The sequence below is a fragment of the Rhinichthys klamathensis genome, unplaced genomic scaffold, assembly GCF_029890125.1.
Source record: "Rhinichthys klamathensis goyatoka isolate OS25496 unplaced genomic scaffold, OSU_Roscu_1.1 h1tg000165l_1, whole genome shotgun sequence".
NCBI lineage: Eukaryota > Metazoa > Chordata > Actinopteri > Cypriniformes > Leuciscidae > Rhinichthys > Rhinichthys klamathensis.
The window spans coordinates 733,121-755,144 of NW_026606697.1; the positions used below are offsets into that span (position 1 = coordinate 733,121).

The 22,024-nt window shown below is 37.3% G+C and overlaps 1 protein-coding gene across 2 annotated transcripts in view; it reads left to right on the forward strand.

The window, feature by feature from the left end:
• The window catches only part of syt7b (synaptotagmin VIIb), a 134,250-nt gene that overhangs the window by 54,635 nt on the left and 57,591 nt on the right, over positions 1 to 22,024 (forward strand). For both annotated transcript variants that reach the window (XM_056259136.1, XM_056259137.1), the window contains exons 3-4: positions 14,768 to 14,859; positions 20,351 to 20,485. In XM_056259136.1, coding sequence (XP_056115111.1) covers positions 14,768 to 14,859; positions 20,351 to 20,485 — 227 coding nt within the window. The remainder of the gene's footprint in view (positions 1 to 14,767; positions 14,860 to 20,350; positions 20,486 to 22,024) is intronic.

The following is a 22,024-nucleotide window of genomic DNA, read 5'->3' on the forward strand; positions in this document are numbered from 1 at the left end:
TCTGACAACAATCAATGAACATCTCAAAGATTATACATTTACATTATTACATTATTTTTTACATATTTTACATTATTACAGCTCCCCTCTCTCTGTCCCGAACACGTTGTTTTCGGTGAAGCCCCTCCTTCCGAGATACGAAATGTGCTGTGATTGGTTAGCTGTCCCAGTGTGTTGTGATTAGCAGCGTTTAGCATGTGTTCGGGAAATGTCCCGCCCCTCCATAACTGTGAGTTCTGCTCTAGTGTAAATATAAAGGATGGCGAAAATTTTAAACCATTCGAGCCCGATTCAGACCCTGACAATATTAACAAACAAGAGGATAATGCAGAAAGGATTTGGTGCACAGACTTTGCAAGCCCAGATTTCACAGGACGTTTCAGAGTGGTATGTTTTTCTCATACATTATAGGTATGATGTTATCCACCATTTAATCATAATATTTGTCAGAAAACTATGGTTATACAAACAGTAATCGATCACAAAAACATGGTTAATTTCCTAAGGGGCGGTGAACAGTCTTACAAAAGCGAGAGTTTCCAAAAGCTATAGTAAACAACACTATATCAACACTAATGTTGGCTAGTAGGCGAGCGTAGCAACAACATAAAACTTATAATTAGAACTTTTAAAACGTAACTACAAATATTAAGACATACTTACAAGTTGTCATCCACAAACAACAGATTGTACCAAAGTGGAAACTGCTCAATTTCAGAGGAAGCTTTTGTGTGTAGCCTGCATTGTGCTTCCGGAAGCTGTTCTTCATAAAATGTGCAGTGCACAGATAAGAATCGGGATTATAATGATCAGGAACAGTGTTTAAAATAAATGTTAACCATTCTAAGTCCGTCATCCTGAGGAAGGTCAAACAAATGAGTTGTGGAAAAAAACAGCGTCTTTTTGACATAGCAGCAGCTCATCCAGGCCTTGTCCGCTTTTCTGCGTATTCCATGGGTGGGGATTATTTAAATGAGGAACATTATGACTTCATAAAGCCCGGGAAAATCGCGTTTTAGTACGAGCTGTTCGTTGTAGTTCTTGGAAAGTGGATTCTGTTAAGTAAAATATCCCCTTTGGAGTGGACTTTGAGCTAACTTTGACTAACCTCGCAGATCTTTTGTATGCTCAGACAGCAACATTGCAGATTAACTAAAGTTTAAAAAGTGAAAAAGCATAATAGGACCCCATTAAAAGGAGTATTATTAGCATTGCAGGAGGGGGGTGGGTGGTGGTGGGCATGGCATTCCCTCGTTTGTGTTTACATCAGACGTAGATCCAGATTGCCTTTCAGTAGCTGTAAATCTTATTTTCTGTCTGGATAATTAGGTGTTGAGCCTGTAGTTTTCCCGTTCAGCCTTAGCATCTGCAAAACAAGATTTGCCATTCAACTCATGCAAAGCAATTCAGCGCAAGGCGGCCAAATGAGACTGAATCATGAGGGAAGAAAGAACATGTATTAAGGAAAAAAGAAATAATTAGTCTAAATGATTTATACATAAACATGAAAATGTGATCACAGACCACTTTTTGATTAATAGCCAGTTGATAAATAATATCCACATACAAATTAATCTCCTGTGCTCAGTTTAATTAAATAACCCTCTTCCTAAAATAAACGGATCACATATTATTCGAAATTAATTAATTACCTTTAACACATTTAATGTGTCACTTGCTTTTTTGCCTAGAAGAGAAGCCGAATGTGAAGGCATCGTTTCACAACCATTCCTAATACAAATCCACGCTTTTCATTCATCGACCAGGAGGAGTGATGGGTTTTGAGATGGTCAGCACAGGCCAGATGGAAGTGAAAGGAAGGAAATGAGAGGAGGAGTGAGAGGCAGACGGGAAGACTGCAGGGTGGCTAAAAAGAGATTTCAAGCTTTAATTACACTCCGTAATGGCTTCCCCACCACGTGCCCGGCCTGCGGGCATCTAACGTCTTACTGTTATTACAATGAGGGATTACAAACTCATACTTCTCATTCTGTGCAGTTTTTGCTCGTTCTTTTTTTTTTTTTTGCCATTTTCATTGTTGGTACTTAATGTTTCAATCTAAACTCTGTTTTTATACTGTATTAAGCTGTTCTTAACTGCGGTTAGGTGACCACAAAATGATTTGCAAAATAATTTTTTGTCATCAAAATAATGGTGTTTTCACACTTGAGCTTTTGGTGAGGACCAAGTGCTTCATCGAGGTGAACAGCTGGGAGCGTTGTCCTAGAAACTAAGAGAGTTGTTCTGCAAAACCAAGTGTGAAAACAGCCACTAAAAGCCGTTTATCGTTGCAAAATGTGTAGGACTTCCAGATGTGTGAATCTCATAAAAACATGGGGTTAAAAAAGGACCTATAGTTGAAATTTCTTCAACTATGAGCCCTTAAAGAGTCCCTGTGGTGAAAATTAAGTTTTTAATGTTGTATGTCTGTGTGTTGCTTTTATTATCCTTTAAGACAAACCATGTGCGAATTCTTCAGTCGACACCATTGCTGAGTATTTTCTCTTGAAACTGCAGTGAACCAAACAAAGACAGTCTCACAATGTGTTTGAAACCGCCTCTTGTTTCCTACCATCACAAACATGTAACCAATCCCCTCAACGTGCGAGGATTTTCCACACAAGAACACCTTTAAGAAATGACATGAAAAAATCAATATAGCAATATAGCGGGTGAATTGAGTATATGATGTATATTAAGATGTTATGATGAACTAAATGCCTTTCTATTCTGTTCAAAGCGTTTCTAAGGATGCTGATTTTTAGAAGGCAGCTGTTTGACTCTGAGATGGTGAACGGGAACATGGCTTGTGTAACATTAGTAACACATTATTAGCTGTTTGATAACGTAGTCAAGCCAAAGGCTAATCATATAATTATCGTTATGTGTCTGAAGTTGTCGAGAGCATTACATGAAACTCATTACCATACTGATGCACCAACTTGTAGACAACCCTGTATAATTCACTCTTCCTCTTCTTCTTCTGAGTCAGTTTCTGGCTGAATTAAATTTCCACTTGTTTACACACTTGCCATTGTGTAGCATTTACTACAGTTGACCAAGTGGATCAGGTAGTCCGAGCTGCTGTGATTGAGTGGAGTTATGAATAGACTCATTTGCTTATTCATGGTTGATGAGTTTTAAGGGATACAATTATTGACTGTGTTGAAGATTTTATTATTTATAAAATAAGTAATTTAGCTATATATTGGTACACCATTATTTCCTCTGTGTGTGTGACTTTGACTTGACTTTTGGAAGCCTGAAAGGCCAGAATGCTTTCACACTGCCGCCGACTTGAGCGGCAAAGAAGCTCTGGCCGCCCTGTCAAGGACGCTTGTCGAAAAAGTACGGGGAAGCTTGTTGACGCTTTGGACGCTCTGACGTAGGAGGGAGAAGAGAAGTGTCACAACATGAAATGTAATAAACAAAAAAAAAACAAGCAATACATTGAAGAAACCTTTTATAATGACAGCATTTTTATAAGCGTTTTGGTCACGTTTGGTCGGAAAAAAAAGAATAATTAGCTATTATTATTATTATTTGCATTAGGCTATTATTTGCATTAGTGCAGTTGGTCAAATCGGTGTCACCGTGAGCAAATGAATTGCACTCCCGCTTAAAACGAGTGCTCATGCAGTCCCTATAAGCAAACAACGTCATGTCATAAATGATAGGAAACCCAGCAACGGCGATTATTAGCTTCTCCTCCATTTTCTCAGAACTAATGTTTTGGTAGGAACGAAAGTTTACATCGTATCTTTCTCCGGAATCAGCTAGCGCGAAGGACGTCTATATTCCGATTGGTTGCTGGCGTTTTGCCGCTGAACCGCGTCATAGCTCATTACCATAAAGTTGAGCTTCTTTCAACGTTCTGATTGACGCTCAAGACACTCAAAACGCGACGCCTATGGATTTGACGTCCTTGCAGCTGAGAGAAGCCAGCTTCCATTGAAAATGAATGACTTCCGGGCGCTTTGGAAGCTCAAGTCGGCGGCGGTGTGAACGTACAGTTTCAGTATGTCACATGGTACAAAGTATTTCTCAAAATACCTATAGTATTTGGAGGGAACTTTAAATGTATTTCATTTCTTTATTAATAATGTTCCAACAGTGAACATACATATCATTTTCTGTGCTGGAAAATGTATCCTAATCACAATTTTTTTTATTTATCCTAATTTAACATTCAGGGTCCTATTTTAACGATCTGAAACGCAAGTGTCAAAGCGCAAGTAACTTTGTGGGCGGATCCCGGCGCTGTTGCTACTTTCCCGGTGGGATAAATGGCTCTTGCGCCTGGCGCAAATCTAAAAGGGGTTGGTCTGAAGTAGCTTCATTATTCATAGGTGTGGTTTGGGCGTAACGTGAAATAAACCAATCAGAGCGTCATCTCACATTCCCTTTAAGAGCAGGTGCGCATGTTGCATGGCGGATTGCTATTATAACGGCGGATTTACCAGGCGCGCGCCAGGAGCGGTTCACAGCCGAGGAGACCGACGTTCTTGTCAGGACCGTGAAAGACAGAGAAGTGACGTTGTATGGGGATGGGAGAAACCCACCCAAATCAGCGTCGGTTAAATGGGCGTGGGAGAAAAAAAACAATTTTTTTTACATCTTAATGGACACCACAATGATTTCCCTCATGTGTTAATATTTTTCCTTGTTATAATGTATGATTTGCAAAAATAAAAACTGCTGCATCTGTGTTGATGAGAGAATCAAAGTGTATGCGCGTTATGCACCCGCTACATTATGGCCAAGCATGCGCGCTTAAAATAGCATTATGAACAACGCGCAACGCGCCACTGACTTTAGACTAGTTTTTTTCTGGTCAGTGGCGCAATTGTTTTATAGAACAGCAAAATAGCATGAGGGAAAGTTTGCGCCGGAACACGCCTCCTCTTTGCGCTGAACCGCCCCGGGGAGCGCAAGTGTATTTCTTAGTTAACCGACGTGTGTCTGTGGAGGGAAAAGTCCGCTTTGCGCGGCTGCAAAATAGGAATGATACATGCGTCAGTGTACAAAGCCATTTGCGCCGGGTGCAAGATAGTGCCCTCAGTGTTTTCAGACTTTTTGCATAATTTGCCAATTGCAGCTTTAATATTTCATCTTGTCTTTTTGGTAAACAAGTTAAACATTTATAAAACTAATGATGGTTTTTGGTATTTTAAGGTTGAAAGTAAAGCAACAAAATCTATACAAAGCAAGCATTTAAAAAAGTCATGATTTTATTATTTATATACTGTTGTAGAAATATTAATATTTTGAATTTGCTTTTATTTTATTTTTAATTTTTTAATTTTAAGTTTTAGTTATGTGCTTTTGTCATTTTATTATTAGTTTTTTTTTTTTTTTTTTACTTTCATTTGTTTCAGTTTTAGTAATTTTAGTACTTGGACTGATATATTTTAGCACAGTTAGTTGCAAAGGCAATATTTCAAATTTTCTTTTAAGTTTTTTTTTAAAGTTTAAGTATTATCTATGTTTCTTAATATTTTATTTCATTTCAGCTTTAATTCAATTAACAAAAACAATTTTAATAGTTTTAGTTTACAATAACAACACTGCAACACGTGGTGTTCATATTACAAAAAGTAAATAAATAATCTGTAATAATTAGTTTTAATAAAAATCAACCTTGTGGAAATAAAAGTGCCTGTAGTAGAAAAAAACCCAATTATATTTTGCTTAAAGAAAATAATGATTGTTTTAGGACCATTAGGCATTGGTCTGGTATTAAGATGTGTTTTGGTCGATCGGATCACAAGTAGACGAGGGAGATACATTCTCGTTTGCACCTGGTGTTTTAATCTGTCTCTTTTGTCCACTTTCGGACACTTCTGCCCTGATTTCTTCGAAGGGAGGGTCTATGGATGCACTCAATTTACATATGAACCAGAGATGACAAAAAAATACACGGAGAGTAGCAGCTTTCGTTTCTGCTCTGATAGACACATGACCACGCTAAACACTGTGAGTGTGTGTTTGAAATCAGAAATGGTGAGAGAACATTGTGCTTGGTACGTTTTTCATCTTCAAACCAAGCTTAGGTCTTCAGCCAACAAAGTTTAAATCCCATCTGGCTAGGGCGCTTTCTATAACGTTTACGCATTAAGTCAGTAGGCGGTCTTTTGCAGCTGTCGAAACACATTCGACCAAGTGACCATCTACACTATGAAAGCAATCCGAACAAATACATTTTCGACTACTTCTAGAAGTGGTCGAAAGTAGACATGCTCAAAACGTTTTTTACACCTGTATTTAGCGTCGTCTACTTGTGAAATCAACAACTGCCCGAAGACTTGAATGTGTTTTACTGCAGGTTTTAAAAGCCCAGTTTGAACATCTCTCCACACAACAATAAACACCCACTCCCTCCTTCTGGTTCTCAGCCTGTACTTAAGATCTGTGAGGAGAATGTATGCTTCAGGAAACAGAAGATAAAGAAAGCCAAAGGCCCAGACGGCGTCTCACCAGCCTGTCTAAAAGCCTGTGCTGACCAGCTGTCATCAATCTTTAACAAATCACTGGAGCTGTGCGAAGTCCCCTCCTGCTTCAAACGCCCCACCATCATCCCTGTACCCAAGAAACCAAAAATCACAGGTCTAAATTACAACAGACCAGTTGCTTTGACGTCTGTGGTCATGAAGTCATTCGAGAGACTGGTGTTGGACCACCTGAAGGACATCACTGGCCCCTTGCTTATCGAGCAAACAGGTCCGTGGATGACGCAGTCCCCCCCCCCCCCCCCCCCAGAACTTTCTTGAATGACAGAAATGAGAATTTATGGGTAAAATGTAGCCTGGTTAAAACCAGACCATTCTCAGTTGTAACTGAGTTATGGTCTGGCAAAGCGTCATAGACAAATCATTTCCAGAGGGGCGTCACCAACGGACGTCGCGGATAGACCTAAAACCAATCAGAGCGATGAAGGAGATGACGTATGCAGAGCGGCGGAGAAACATCTCCGAGTGTTGTTCTTTGCTCGGTTTTTAACAAAAAGGAAACGTTCAAATCGCTTAAAACAGACGCGATAGCTGATTCGAACGAGTGATGTTCGACGGCGGCATCCATCTTTGTAATGTAGGCTACAAAATCTGCTTCAAAATCCCAGCGCTGTCGTCATTGTGTAAAGCCCGCCCCAGCGTTTCTGATTGGTGCCTCGATTTCGACGGATTGGAAATGGGCTTGAATGAGCTCTTTGCCAGACTAACTTCCAGAGCAAATCTAAATTTGCCGGAAGTTGTCTGGGTTTTCCCAGGCTAGGTAAAATGTGCTTAAAGGTGCAGTGTGTAACATTTTTGAGTATTTATTAACAGAAATGCAATATGACATCCATAACTATGTGTTCAGTGGTGTATTTACATTTACATTTATTCATTTAGCTGACAATGCCAAATGCCAGACCAACATCTTAATACCAGACCAATTTAATTCAATTTGTTAATTGAATTAAAGTGTATAAAGAACTTACTTAATAAACCGTAATGTTTTTATTACCTTAGAATGAGGCATTTATATCTACATAGGCGCGGGAATCCCCTTCTATGAAGGTCGCCATATTATGACGTCATGTTTCTACAGTAGCTGAACGCGAACAAACAGCGCTACAGAGCGCGTTTCGTCACTACCTTGAAAGAGAAGCCGCAGGAAGCTAGAAGAAGCTAGTCATAAACACCGCGAGTAGTGACTTTTCCCTTGTCAGTGGTGTAAATATGTAGTTGGATTGTTTCATGTAACCTAATTCTTCTCCCTCGCTGTGTTATGGCTTTGCTATGTGGGGATAAATGTGCTGTTTAAGTTCGTGAGACAGCTGATTAGTAGGCTACTCTTGTCATTGACCGTAAAACAGTTACAGGAATCACCAACCCGTCGATCTTGGAAGCATTTTAAGTCGATCGAGTTTCCAAAATCAGAGAAAAAAAAAGCCTATTGTGTGTGTAGTAAGTGTGTCTAGGGATGCGGAGGCGCGCGCGCTGTTACAATCACGTCATTTTTGCCGCACGCACCTTTGGGCTCATGCGGACGCGTCGAGTATAAACAAGGCTTTACGCTTTAACCAGCTCAGCCACAGTAACAGCTCATATTTAGCCAGCTAAACTTTTACTACCCTGTTAGAAAAAATATATAGTTGCATATTTTCATGTGGTTCTTCTCCCTCGCTGTATTATGGATTTGCTATGTGGGGAGAATGTGCTGGTTACGTTCGTGAGACAATCAGCTGATTACTATCATTATATTATGTATTAAGACCCTTGATCCTCACCTGAAACTTTATCCATGATGTGGTTTATAATGGACTGTGGTACAGAAACTTGGTTTACGCTGGCTATTCTCTGCTGTCTCAGTCGACGATGTTTGTCCCGTTTTAGCCACCGTAGCTTCTTCGAAAGGGAGGGGTGAGCGGTGGGCTGAGCCCTTAGTGTAAACTCGCAACCGAACCGCAAGATGTCGCCAAAAATCACACACTGGACCTTTAATTGTCAAGAAAATGTCACAATGCAAAATACTTAATTGGTCTACAATAGGTTTCATTTGGTTTAAGCAAAAAATCTGTTTTTTTTTCTTTTATGAGATTCACCTTTTCTAACATCACCCATGAGTTCTTGTGAACCAAACCCCTTTTCAAACAGACTTTGACCATTGCATTAGGATTAATGTTGTTCTTTCAATTAAAACGACTGTGGTCAGTCTTTTGATCAATAGCAGAAGAACAACAGATCCTTAATGAGTGAATAAGCCGGGATACGTTATGTAAGGCTGCACAGCGAGAGTCTCCCTTTATGTTTCTCATACCTCATACTGCCACGCCGCAGGGCTCACTAATGATTCATATGTTTTTTTGCCCACAACACCCCACGCTTCTCTCCGCGCCGACAGACTGCGTGCTTTCTTCTTCTCCTCCCAAATAGATTTGACAGTGCTGGGTAGTTTCGGGTCAAGACTACTTCTCCCTGTCTGATCCAGTTCTGACTCTCTGAACAGAGGGAATCTGGAGAAGCTGATGCTTTGCTTGAAAGAACTTTGTTGAGAGAGATGAAAAATGTGTGTCATACAAGAACGGAAGTCTCACTGAAGTTGATTTCTTGAATCTGCTGAAATGATTTGACTCCATATTAAATGCTGTACAATCATACAGCCCTCCATCCATCCTCCTTTCATCCATCCATGCCTTCATGGTTACCGGTACTTCATTTCGGTTTGTGCTTATTATTTTTTATACATCATCCATCATTCTATCCATCCATCCATCCATTGTTCTATCTATTATTTTATCCATCCATCCATCCATTGTTCTATCTATTATTTTATCCATCCATCCATCGTTCTATCTATTGTGCCATCCATCCATCGTTCTATCTATCGTTCCATCATTCTATCTATTGGTCCATCCATCATTCTATCTATTGTTCCATCCATCCATCCATCCATCATTCTGTCTATTGTTCCATCCATCCATCATTCTATCTATTGTTCCATCCATCCATCCATCCATCGTTCTATCTATTGTGCCATCCATCCATCGTTCTATCTATCGTTCCATCATTCTATCTATTGGTCCATCCATCATTCTATCTATTGTTCCATCCATCCATCCATCCATTCATCATTCTGTCTATTGTTCCATCCATCCATCCATCCATCCATCCATCCATCCATCATTCTATCTATTGTTCCATCCATCCATCCACCCATTCATCATTCTATCTATTGTTCCATCCATCCATCCATCCATCCACCCATTCATCATTCTGTCTATTGTTCCATCCATCCATATCGTTCTATCCATCCATCCATCATTCGATTTATTGTTCCATCTATCCATACATCCATCATTCTATCTATTGTTCCATCCACCCATCCATCGTTCTATCTATTGTTCCATCCATCCACACATCCATCCATCCATCCATTCATCATTCTGTCTATTGTTCCATCTATCCATACATCCATCCATCCATCATTCTATCTATTGTTCCATCCATCCATCCATCATTCTATCTATTGTTCCATCCATCCATCCATCATTCTGTCTATTGTTCCATCCATCCATCCATCATTCTATCTATTGTTCCATCCATCCATCCATCCATCCATCGTTCTATCTATTGTGCCATCCATCCATCGTTCTATCTATCGTTCCATCATTCTATCTATTGGTCCATCCATCATTCTATCTATTGTTCCATCCATCCATCCATCCATTCATCATTCTGTCTATTGTTCCATCCATCCATCCATCCATCCATCCATCATTCTATCTATTGTTCCATCCATCCATCCACCCATTCATCATTCTATCTATTGTTCCATCCATCCATCCATCCATCCATCCACCCATTCATCATTCTGTCTATTGTTCCATCCATCCATATCGTTCTATCCATCCATCCATCATTCGATTTATTGTTCCATCTATCCATACATCCATCATTCTATCTATTGTTCCATCCACCCATCCATCGTTCTATCTATTGTTCCATCCATCCACACATCCATCCATCCATCCATTCATCATTCTGTCTATTGTTCCATCTATCCATACATCCATCCATCCATCATTCTATCTATTGTTCCATCCATCCATCCATCATTCTATCTATTGTTCCATCCATCCATCCATCATTCTATCTATTGTTCCATCCACCCATCCATCATTCTATCTATTGTTCCATCCATACATCCATCCATCCATCCATTCATCATTCTGTCTATTTTTCCATCTATCCATACATCCATCCATCCATCATTCTATCTATTGTTCCATCCATCCATCCATCCATCCATCATTCTATCTATTGTTCCATCCATCCATCCATCCATCATTCCATCTATTGTTCCATCCATCCATCCATCCATCATTCTATCTATTGTTCCATCCATCCATCCACCCATTCATCATTCTGTCTATTGTTCAATCCATCCATATCGTTCTATCCATCCATCCATCATTCGATTTATTGTTCCATCTATCCATACATCCATTATTCTATCTATTGTTCCATCCACCCATCCATCGTTCTATCTATTGTTCTATCCATCATCCATCCATCCATTGTTCTATCTATTGTTCCATCCATCCATCATTCTATCTATTGTTCCATCCATCCATCCATCCACCCATTCATCATTCTGTCTATTGTTCCATCTATCCATACATCCATCATCCATCCATCATTCTATCTATTGTTCCATCCACCCATCCATCGTTCTATCTATTGTTCTATCCATCCATCCATCATTCTATCTATTGTTCTATCCATCCATCCATTGTTCTATCTATTGTTCGTTCCATCCATCCATATCGTTCCATCCATCCATCATTCTATCTATTTTTCCATCGATCTATCCATCCATCCATCATTCTGTGCGTCCATCCATCCTTCTATTTATTGTTCCTTCCATCCATCCATCTGTCTGTCATTCTATAACATATCATATATCATTTCATGTATCATTTTATATATTACATTTATTTAGTTTTATATATTTCAACAGTTTCATGTCCATCTTTTTTTTTTGTCTAACACTTTCTTTCTGTTGTGTCTGAGGGGAATCATTTTTCAGCAGTAAATCGTGCGGATAAGATGAAGGTGAGAAGTGCAGATGAGGTGACGGAGAGTTTCAGATCTGAGAATAAAGCACTCTTAACATGTGACAGACAGTGTGAGGGCCGAGTTGGACCTGTTGTGAGACTACCACCATGAGACCACCTGTGAAAAATCTTCTTCCCTCCTCTGTCTTTCTCTTATAGCCTCTTTCTTAGTCGATGATATCATATTTCTCCTTGCTCATTCTCCTTTTGTGATTGTAAATTCTGTTTGAAAACCTACCCCTTATACTCTGTCTTTGCTGTTTCCCTTTCCTTTTTTCGTTCCCTTTGCTTCTCTCTCACATACTGCATACCTGTCAGAGATCTCATCTTAAACAAATGTGTCTGTGTGAGAGGATATGCAAGAAGTATGACTTATTAGCGGTTCGTGCTTACTATTTTTGGGGGGGAGGACCAAAACAGAAACAGAATATTATTTATTGAGAAGTTGAGAAGTTGTTCTAAAACAATACATGAACCTGAGAATATGTAATAATCTCTAAAATTACCCTAATTTATGCAACAAAGATTGTACGTTTTTTTTAAGTTTAAGTAATTTTAAGATCTCATTGGGGTCATATTGTTCAATCTAACAAGCAAAGTTCAACTATACAGCCTGACAGATTCATTTTACAGTCTCTTTTAGCACAATTTTTTAAACTTTAAAACTGTGTAGCATATGAAGTTGACTCATGGTTTTAATGAGCAGGATAATATGCATGAGACCAGTTATTACATTAATTTTAATTGTTCTTCATGTAAATGGACCTTACATCAGCTGAACTACATACAAATCAGTTTCCAGTACTGCATGAACTTTTAACATTTCAAAAGGTCTTTCAAAGGCAGAACTGGTGAGTTACATCTCTTATGGATGTGTAACATAGTTTTGCATAATTTTAATTTAAGGATGTAGAATAAAGATTTAATAAGCTCAAAAAAGAGAACTTCTGTAAGTGTAGTTCTTTGTAATACATTTCATCTTGCTCTGTAAATGAACCATAAACATTATCATACACATGAGTATGTCAAAAGACATAACATTTGCGTTTCAAATATTTATATTTAGTTCATATACTGTATATTTCATTACTTTGATCAATTTTATGGGGTTTTTAAATTGTATGGAAGATTGTGCTCTAATTTATTTAATATAGGATATAATCTATATTTCAATTTGTTAATGTTTATTTTTTTCTAATACATTTCTAAATAATTTATTAATATTCATATTCATCTTTAAACCAAGGTTATTATAGTTAATTAAAAGTAAAACATTTTAGTTTTTTTTAAATGTTAACTGAAATAAAATATATAAAAAAACTTATTTTACTGCTCCTAACTTATTCTACTTTCTAATTTTCATTTTGTTTAACTTGATGTAATAAAATAACTAAAAATGAAATAAGAATTAAAAACTGTATATGCATATTTTTTTAAAAATAATGAAAAATCACTAAAACATGCATCAAAATGAGTAAAAATATAACAACCAACATAGTTAAAATGTTAATAAAAAAATATAATAGTATCCCAGTGATGCTAACATAACACCTGTAAACATTTATCTGTGGTGCTTATTTAACGGTTTAGAAAAACTGTATTTTACATCTCTGAAAAAAATAGCCATAATTAGTCATAATGAATGTTGTTTGTTTTGTTGCAAAACCTCTCCTCTGTGACTGCAGAATTTATTTGACTAAATTCCTCTTCCTGTAATTCCGATTCAAATTCTACACTAATTCCACATCCTGTGGGGCGTGGCACAAGTTCTAACTCACGTCTCCTGATGTAAATGAGTGCACTTGCGTCGCAAGTCACAAGATGTTTGTACCTGTGTATGAACACAATTGTTTCGCTTCCTTTCTTTTGTAACTATTCATTACATCGGTAGACAGATCATGGCAGAGGAGCGATTGCACGTTGGCAGCCGCCGTAATTTAAATGCTTGAAACTGGCAGGCTATCGCTGTGCCCGGGCCAAGATGCTGCTCTTTCTTCCTCCCGTTCGGATCATTTATCATCTCTTACACAACTGCTGGCGGCTGATGGCTTTCAGAGGACTTTGTAATGAATACTCCACCTGCAGAATCACTTTGAGATGGATTGGCCAATCAAGAGATGGGGGGGAGGAGTGCATCTTTGACAGACAGGAAATGATGTAATTAGCCTTTATGTAATTGCTTGAATCGATCAGTAGAGTTGTCTCAGTTGTCTGCCAATAGCACAACTGTTTGCATATGGTGTATTATTGATGCGGATGAGTGTTTACTCAAGCTAAACTGTAGTCCTTTGGGTTGAATGTCCATTGAAAGGAAGCTTTTCAGTTTTAGGGCGTGGAGAATGTATGCATGTGCGTCTTTGTGTGTTTACCAGGGTCAGAAATGAACTTGAATTGAATTGATTCCCAGGGGAGAATCAAAATCTATTTTTGTATCAACAAAATCTTTACACTTTAAATGCCCAACGTTGGCATATACTGCAATACTACAACAAAAATCATTACTTATTGATTTCGATATTGTAATAATGATTATCAATGTTAATTAATGGAATATACAAAGCACTTTTGTGTTTGGGGAAACTCATTGTGCACTTTTTGCCCTCTCATCTTGAATTTGGGTGGCACTTTTGTACATTTTATTGGCATTTTTGCCCCAAGTGCCTGTTCATTTCCCCCTCTTGTGTTTACACTCTCTTTGGCCACTTTTGCTTGTTCGTATTTGAGTCTCTGAGTCTGTATTTAACAACTTTACCTAAATAGCATTCCTAGGCATCCCAGTCATGTTCAAGAAAATGTCAACTTTTGCAACAAACTCACTTGTGCTTTTGCTGATCCAATTCACTGTATTCCAGACTGTTTGCAGACTGACCGGCTCTTTCGACATCTTGAAAGCACATCTTATGCCTTCCAATCTATCAAAACAGCTTCTCTAGTGTGTAAACACCCCGAGGGTCTCAGGCTTGTCATTAATATCTGCGTAAAAATCCTCTATTTGGCTGTTGTTGGTGCGCATTAGCTCTATCAGTGCATCTATTGTACTTTACTGGTTAACTTGCAGCAATTGCAATTTGCTAAAATATGCCACCTGACCAAATGATATCAGGCAATATTTCCCATCCTTTTTTTTGTTTTTCTCTTACATTTCTGTCTCTTTCTTTCTCTCTGAAGGGGATGAGGAATAAGCCGGGGGTGGAGACAGCGGGGACCCCAGACTCGGTGTCTGTGTCGGGGAGAGGCCGAGGAGAAAATAAAGCCCTCAAGTAGGTGCCTCCTGCTGAGATTAACTATTGCAGTTAATGTCTTGGTAATGAGTGGGAAACATTACTTCGTAGTTGTATGTGCTGGACTCAGAATAGAACTAAAGGGTCTGTGTTCACAATGGAACACTGCATACTGCAAAGCAATTCTGTAATTTAATGCCAAGGTATTGAAAAAAGAAAAATCCAGGTCGTGACAACCGCATTTACAAAAGTTCTATCCAGTTTGTACTGAACTGAACTAGTTGTTAATGGCATATACATTCTGTCTTGAAACTATAGATGGCACTGGCTGATAGGTCCTTAACTCATCTTAACTCATTTCCTTGCAATCACATCTGCCCTCTTTAATAACTCTATATACTTGATCGCTTTATGAGCCAACTTCAAACAACAAGCCTGAAATGCTTTTGATAAGTGGACATGGCAACACTTCATTACAGAACATAATGAGTCTTTGGTTACTGTAATATTACTTTGGTCAAGAATAGCGGATACCAAACATGCGTGACACTAATGTGACATTGCTAACTGTGTAAATGATGTACATACTCTACATTTTTAGACATATTTCATAACCCATGCTCATTTGTAATTCATTCAGGAGTGTTAATTTATATTTCTAGTGTCAGAAGTGTTACATTCGATTCTCACACCAGCTGTGGTATTTGTCATGGTCAATACTTTGGATAACACTGGCTTGCTGTTTGCAAACATCAGAAACCGAATATGTTCTGGCTAATGCCATTCTGGCATAATAATTTCATATTTACCATATGCCATGTTAATGTGCATACTTACATTTCACATACTGTGCACAGCGATCACAATACGGCCACAATATGGCAATGAATTTGACTTGACCTTACATTTTCAAAGCGTCGAATGAAGCATATTTTTTTATTTTCTCTTTAAAAAACTTTTTTTTTCTTTTTTTTCTAGACTCATTTGATTTTTTTATGCAAAAAACGATGCAAAATGCAAAAATAGCTGTTTTTATTTCAGAAATTTTTCAAATCTCTGAATTAATCATGTAATGTTGTGAGATTAGTTTACGACAAAATAGCATACTAACATTTGAAACATTTATTGTTGAGTATTTTAAATTGTTTCACATATTTTGTAAAACAGCAGTAAGAATACAGTGTATGAATTGCTTACTACCACTTGTATAGGGTTGTGCAGTAAGCTGGTACAATACAAGTACTGCAGATTTAAAGTGGTTTATGTATTGCAGCTGGTGATAATTAGCTAATTAATATCATTTATTAGTTTAATCATTGGTGTAGGAAATGAGCTCAAAACGAAAATATGAATAATTTATTATAACTTGTTATAATTAATTATAAATATTTGGATCAGTTAATAGAATTAACTTGATGTAGTTTAATTAATATTACAATCAATTGATCTGTTCGTCCAGGGAACTGATTGATCCTCTATCAACTCTCAGAAATTATATTTATCGTGGCCACAGAAAAATGACTCTTTCTTAACATGTAGCTGTGATCGCATCATTAAAGGGACGTTGATTTGAATGTGCCCAAAACGAACATATAACTAATCTAAACAAACATGCACACAATCACGCATACATGGGTCAAATGGAAAGTGAATGAAACTGGAAACAGAAACAGGGGAATGAAGCTATGGAAAAGAGTCATTTAACCATCTGAACAGAACCATAATTTTCTTATTTCAAAGCACCTTCTTAACAAGGGGTCTACTGCTTATAAACCTTTGTTTAGTTAGTTAAATGATACTTGCAATGCCTTTGCCGTTAAACTAGCATCCGAATGCAGTCTCAGGAGAAAGTCTTGATGGTTCAGTAAGTCGATGTTGAAGTTGCAATCGATATTTTCCACATTGAATGAAGAAATGGTGATGATCTTGCAATGTTAGCCTGACTCAGTCATTGTCAATGAAGTTACAGTAGTTGTAATTTGAGGCCTGTCCGGCTGTCAGTCTTTTCACACGCAACCAGAAGAAGGAAGATCAAAAAGCTGAATAGAGAGGGTGCCCTTCAACTTCCACAGAAGTCACACCTCCAGGGGCTCAGGGAGCCAATGCTAACTTAAACTTTCTGAGGTAAAGCTTATGACCCTTTGTCTTTGAGCATGGGGTTTTGAAAGAAACATTTAAAGATTCTTGTAATATTAATATGTTGCATAGGTATCAACATATTACATAAAGAATCATTCGGATAATTAAAATAGAAATTCATAGATACCAAACATGGTGTAGGTGAGGTTACATTAACTAGTGCATGGTTCTAAAGCATGCATAAAATGGTATACAATACAAAAACTCTATAAAAGACAGTAATAGTCATGCACACAATGTCCTGGAGATGTACATGTTGATTCATAGAAGGTTTACATTTGCATTAATGGAAAGAAAAATCCTTTTTATGGGCCTTTTGTGTCTTTCCTATGGGGAAACTCTCCCCAATAGTGGTCTCCCGATATATCGCCAAGGCCTATAAAAATACTGTAATAGGATTGCAGAATCACAAAGTTGCCATTTAAAGTATAAGCATGTTTATTTTAAAGATTTATTTTTTACATTTATTTTGAATTTATAAAATACTAATTAAAATAAATAAATATTAATTCTAAATATTTATATTACATCGGCCACCCTGCTCTCTAAGTTATTGGCATTGGCCATCAAAAAACAACAACAATATTGGTCGACCGCTACTCCCCACATTCTGTCATGGTTTCCCCTGGTCCTGTCCCGCACTACACTTCCCAGCATTCCCCTGGATCCTCACCTGCACGCACTCTCCCTGATTGTTATCACCTGCACCTCATCTCCTCATGATCGCCACTCATGCTGCATAAAAGCCTCAGTCACCCTACACTCCTGGTCCGATCTCGTCAATTCTGGTCCCTGGTTCCTGAGTAATCTTCAAGAGACATTTCTGGTATTTTCGGTATTCCTAAGTATCTTTTGAGCATTTGTTTTACCTTTTATTTTGGAGTCTGCATACCGTGTATAAATAAAGCCTAAGTTCATTTTACCTGTTCCTGAGCGTACACATTCCTGTGAGGGGGTCGTAAAACCTTTTCTGCTATGGTGACCAGAGGCCTGGTTCTGCCTGCGGTGTTAGTTGCTGTTCTGGGGTAGTTCATAGAACTCTAACACATAGTTTAACACATTAATCAATAATTGTGTGTCTGATTGGTCCAGACACTACATTGGTTTAGTAAATTCCCATTACCTGATATGCAAATTCATCCTGCCTATTCAGTGGTCTATACCTACCATATGTTCATATTGATATATCAATACCATTACTTCTAACAAAGCCAAAATGATGGCTTTCACACACTTGATGATGTTTATCAGGTCAGCAGAATGAAGCTGGTCCACTTGGAGCACTTGCTCTGGTAACAACTGCAGCCTGAATATTAATCAGACAATGCTCTAATTAGACACCAATGCATCTCACAGCAGATGCTACTGTTTTTATATCAGTACAAGAGGCCAGACTGCTAATCACCTGTGACCGTACAAGGGCACGGAGAGACAATCCGCTGCACATTTCCTTGTGTTCTTCAGACTGCGAATTACAATTATTTTCTTAAAGTAGGATTGGAACCCACAACAACAGTGGAACGTTTGCATGCATCATACAATACTTAAGTGTATACTCTTAGAAAAAAGGGTTCATTGGGGTTCTATATAGAACCTTTTAGGGGTTCCAAATACGTAGCGCCTGATAGAACCTTTTAAGGTTCTATATAGAACCTTTTCTTCTTAGAGTGAATGTAAGTCTTAGTGCAATGTTAAAATAACACAAAAAATATGATTTTGAGAAAATGTATATAATCATAATGTAAAGTATGAAAAACAATGTGATGTTTTTCATAATGAAATGAAATTGTTGAAAATGATTTAAATGTTAATAATTTAATAATTAAATGTGATAGTAACTTTTAATTATTTAACTTTTAACTTTTAAAAGACCATTCAGGCATTTTGCATTATTCGCATTATACATATCAAACTCTGTGTTCTCAAAATAATTTTTTAAAGTGGCACTAAAACACCATTTTAATTTATTTTCGTTTATGTTCAAATATTTTATTGTTTATTTCTCCAAGTAGGACCATTAGAGCAGCTTGCAGCACCAGAAATGAGCCAATCAGTGAAAGGAAATTGGTTGCCAGAAATATGATGCAATATAGATTTGCTAATTTGCAGCATTAAAAGATCTGAAAAATAAGATTTAAATAATATAGTATGTGAAAATTACTAAATAATTTGGTGCTTGACATTCATGTGTTTCTTATATGCATGTTTGCATGTTTCTTAATGTACCCCTCTGTGTGTGTGTGTCCTGGTAAACCCTACATTGGGGACAAAATGTCCCCACAAAGATTGCAATATCCAAAATCCTTGTTCCTTGTGGGGACATTTTTGGTCCCTGTGTGGAAAATGGCTTATAAATCATATTTTTTGAAAATGTAAAAATGAGTTTTCTGTGAGATTTGTGTTTAGGGGTGGGGTTAGGGGATAAAATATACAGCTTGTACAGTATAAAAATCAGTCTATGGAAAGTGAAAACGTTGGACCACCTCCAAAATGTTCAGAGTTCTATTATCATATTAAATGCCTGCATCAACCCAAATTAAATATTAAATGGTAGATTCATTTATAAGGCTTAGAGATTTAATACAGACCGATCTGACATTGTCAGAACAGATGAAACCACTAAACATCAGGCAGTGTCACAGGCCAGTCCGTTTGAAAATATACTTCATTTCTTAACTTCTTTCTAATGTGGATATCCTGGATCTGGAATTTGAAAAAAGTATGCTTTTAGAGTTTCTTTTTATGCATGATACATTTCATTTGTTTTGAATGATCTTATCTTGTGGTTTGCAGCTATAAGTAAAAATCTGAAATGAGATAAAGTACCTTTCATTTGTAAAGTATTTACTGGATTAGGTTTTACTAAACTTACATAAAACAACTAGATATATACAATTACTATATGATTTTGATCATGCCGCCCACCGCTAATTAGATGCCTTACCTCTGATATGACTTTTTCTGTCTTGCTTCTGTTGTTCTTATAGAGATTAGAAGTTTGTAGCTACAGTAGGTTATAAAAGACTCTATCCTCTGTGAGTCAAAGCGAATGTAATGACAGCACAGAATAAATATTTGACTTTGTGCATGATATCCATCTCAAAACCCCTTTATTCTCACCCTCAGAGCTATTTTTACATCATCTCTTCAGTTCAGAATTCTTTTACTTTTTCAAGACTTTATGCCACTTAAAAACACAGGAGCTCTGGAACGATGTTAGACAAGAGAAACCTTTCCTAAAAAGTCTCTCTGTGACTGAATCGTTCCACTCTGCCAGTTACTTACACCAGTGTTTTCTCTCGCTCTCTGGGCTGTCTGTCTATCTGAACTCTGATTTCCCTTCAGTTTGACTCATTGTGGCTCTTTCTCCTGTCTTTCTCTTTGGCTGCAGTGATTTAGACAGGGACTTTTGGAATAACAACGACAGCAGTTCTGTGCAGCAGCGCTGGAGCTCCTATCCACCCAAGGAGTTCATCCTCAACATGTCCCCCTACACCCCTTATGGAGACCCTCGCCTCACGCCCAAGTGAGTCTTGGTAACGGCTGGTAAGGGACCCCTTCTCTCTGTGCAGGGCTGTACTGAAAGGGGAAGTCCATTCAATCCTCTTTATTCTGGTCTTCCATTTCAGCGATCCTCTAAAGCTTACAGGGACTTATCTGTGTCTCATGACACCTAACAAATGTCACAAAACAATGTCCGTGGTCATATTTCACCCCAAAATAAAAAAATAAAAATAAAAAGGAAAATTATGTTTGCATGAAGAAAATGAAAAATGTTTTGCATTATTTTTATGATACTTTTAAAATTCTTGTTACTATAATACAAAAATACTAATATATACATTTTATTATTAATATAACATGCAATATTAAAATGTTATATATACATACATACATACACATGTACATCCATCATCTAAAAATGATGGCGTTTTGCAAGCCATAATAGTAATGTGCTGGATTTTTGTTTTTTTATCTTTATAAAATCAATGCAACAAGTAATATGTTCATTTGGCTTTTTTGGCATTATTTTCTTGACAATTAAGCTAATTTAAATCCTTAAATTTCCATTACTGTAATGAATTTTTTTCATGAATTATTATTATTATTATTTCTATAGTATATATATGTATATATAATATATCATACATATTATTGTTTTGTGTATATATATATATATATATATATATATATATATATATACACACATATATACTATAGAAATAATAACATAACAGTTTTGTATAACAGTAATGAACACTGTAATTAATTGTGAATGTCCTAATGGTACTATAAAAGGCGTTTTTTTTTAAGACAGAAAAAGTTGATGACTTGTTTTAAACATCTTACTACTTTAAGGTCAATTTGCATGACCCACAAAGCACACCAAAAGGCAAGCCATATTTCCCACTGACCCCATCTGTAAGAGCTATGTCTAGGGCAGTCCTTGTCATTTTCCATGGCTTTTTATCATTCAGCGTACACCACAATCCAGACTGAAATGAGATGAAACGTCCAATCTTTAGGTCAACCCATCACTCTCAGCGAAACGTGGGTTGAGTTCCACAGAGGGTAGCGGGGTTCGCTTCAGTCTGCCGTTTCCTTGTAAATTAATTGCTTAATTGAAGTCATTATCTTCAAGGGAAAGTAGTCTTTCTGGATTCATTCCCTGGATAAATCAGAATCTAATTGATAGGAGACAGATACAGACTGCAGGTCCCTGCCCACTTCTCATCCACAAGGTGATAATTACAGACACTCCCACAAACACACACTCATAACATCAGTGTGTGTTCAATATATGATCAGTAAGATGTCTATTCAGTCATCTACTGAATTATTATTTTTGAATAATTTGTTTTTTTCTGGCCCCTCTTTTCCATATAATGAAAGTGCTTAATTTTTTTTCTGAGTATCGTACATTTTCGTACGAATCATACAAAATCGCCACCTCATGAGATCAGGATGGTGGTACCATAAAAGCAGTCTATATGACTACTATATGCTATAAATGGCATGTGCCACAATCTATAAGTCATGAATATGTGGATAAAAAAACTGCAGC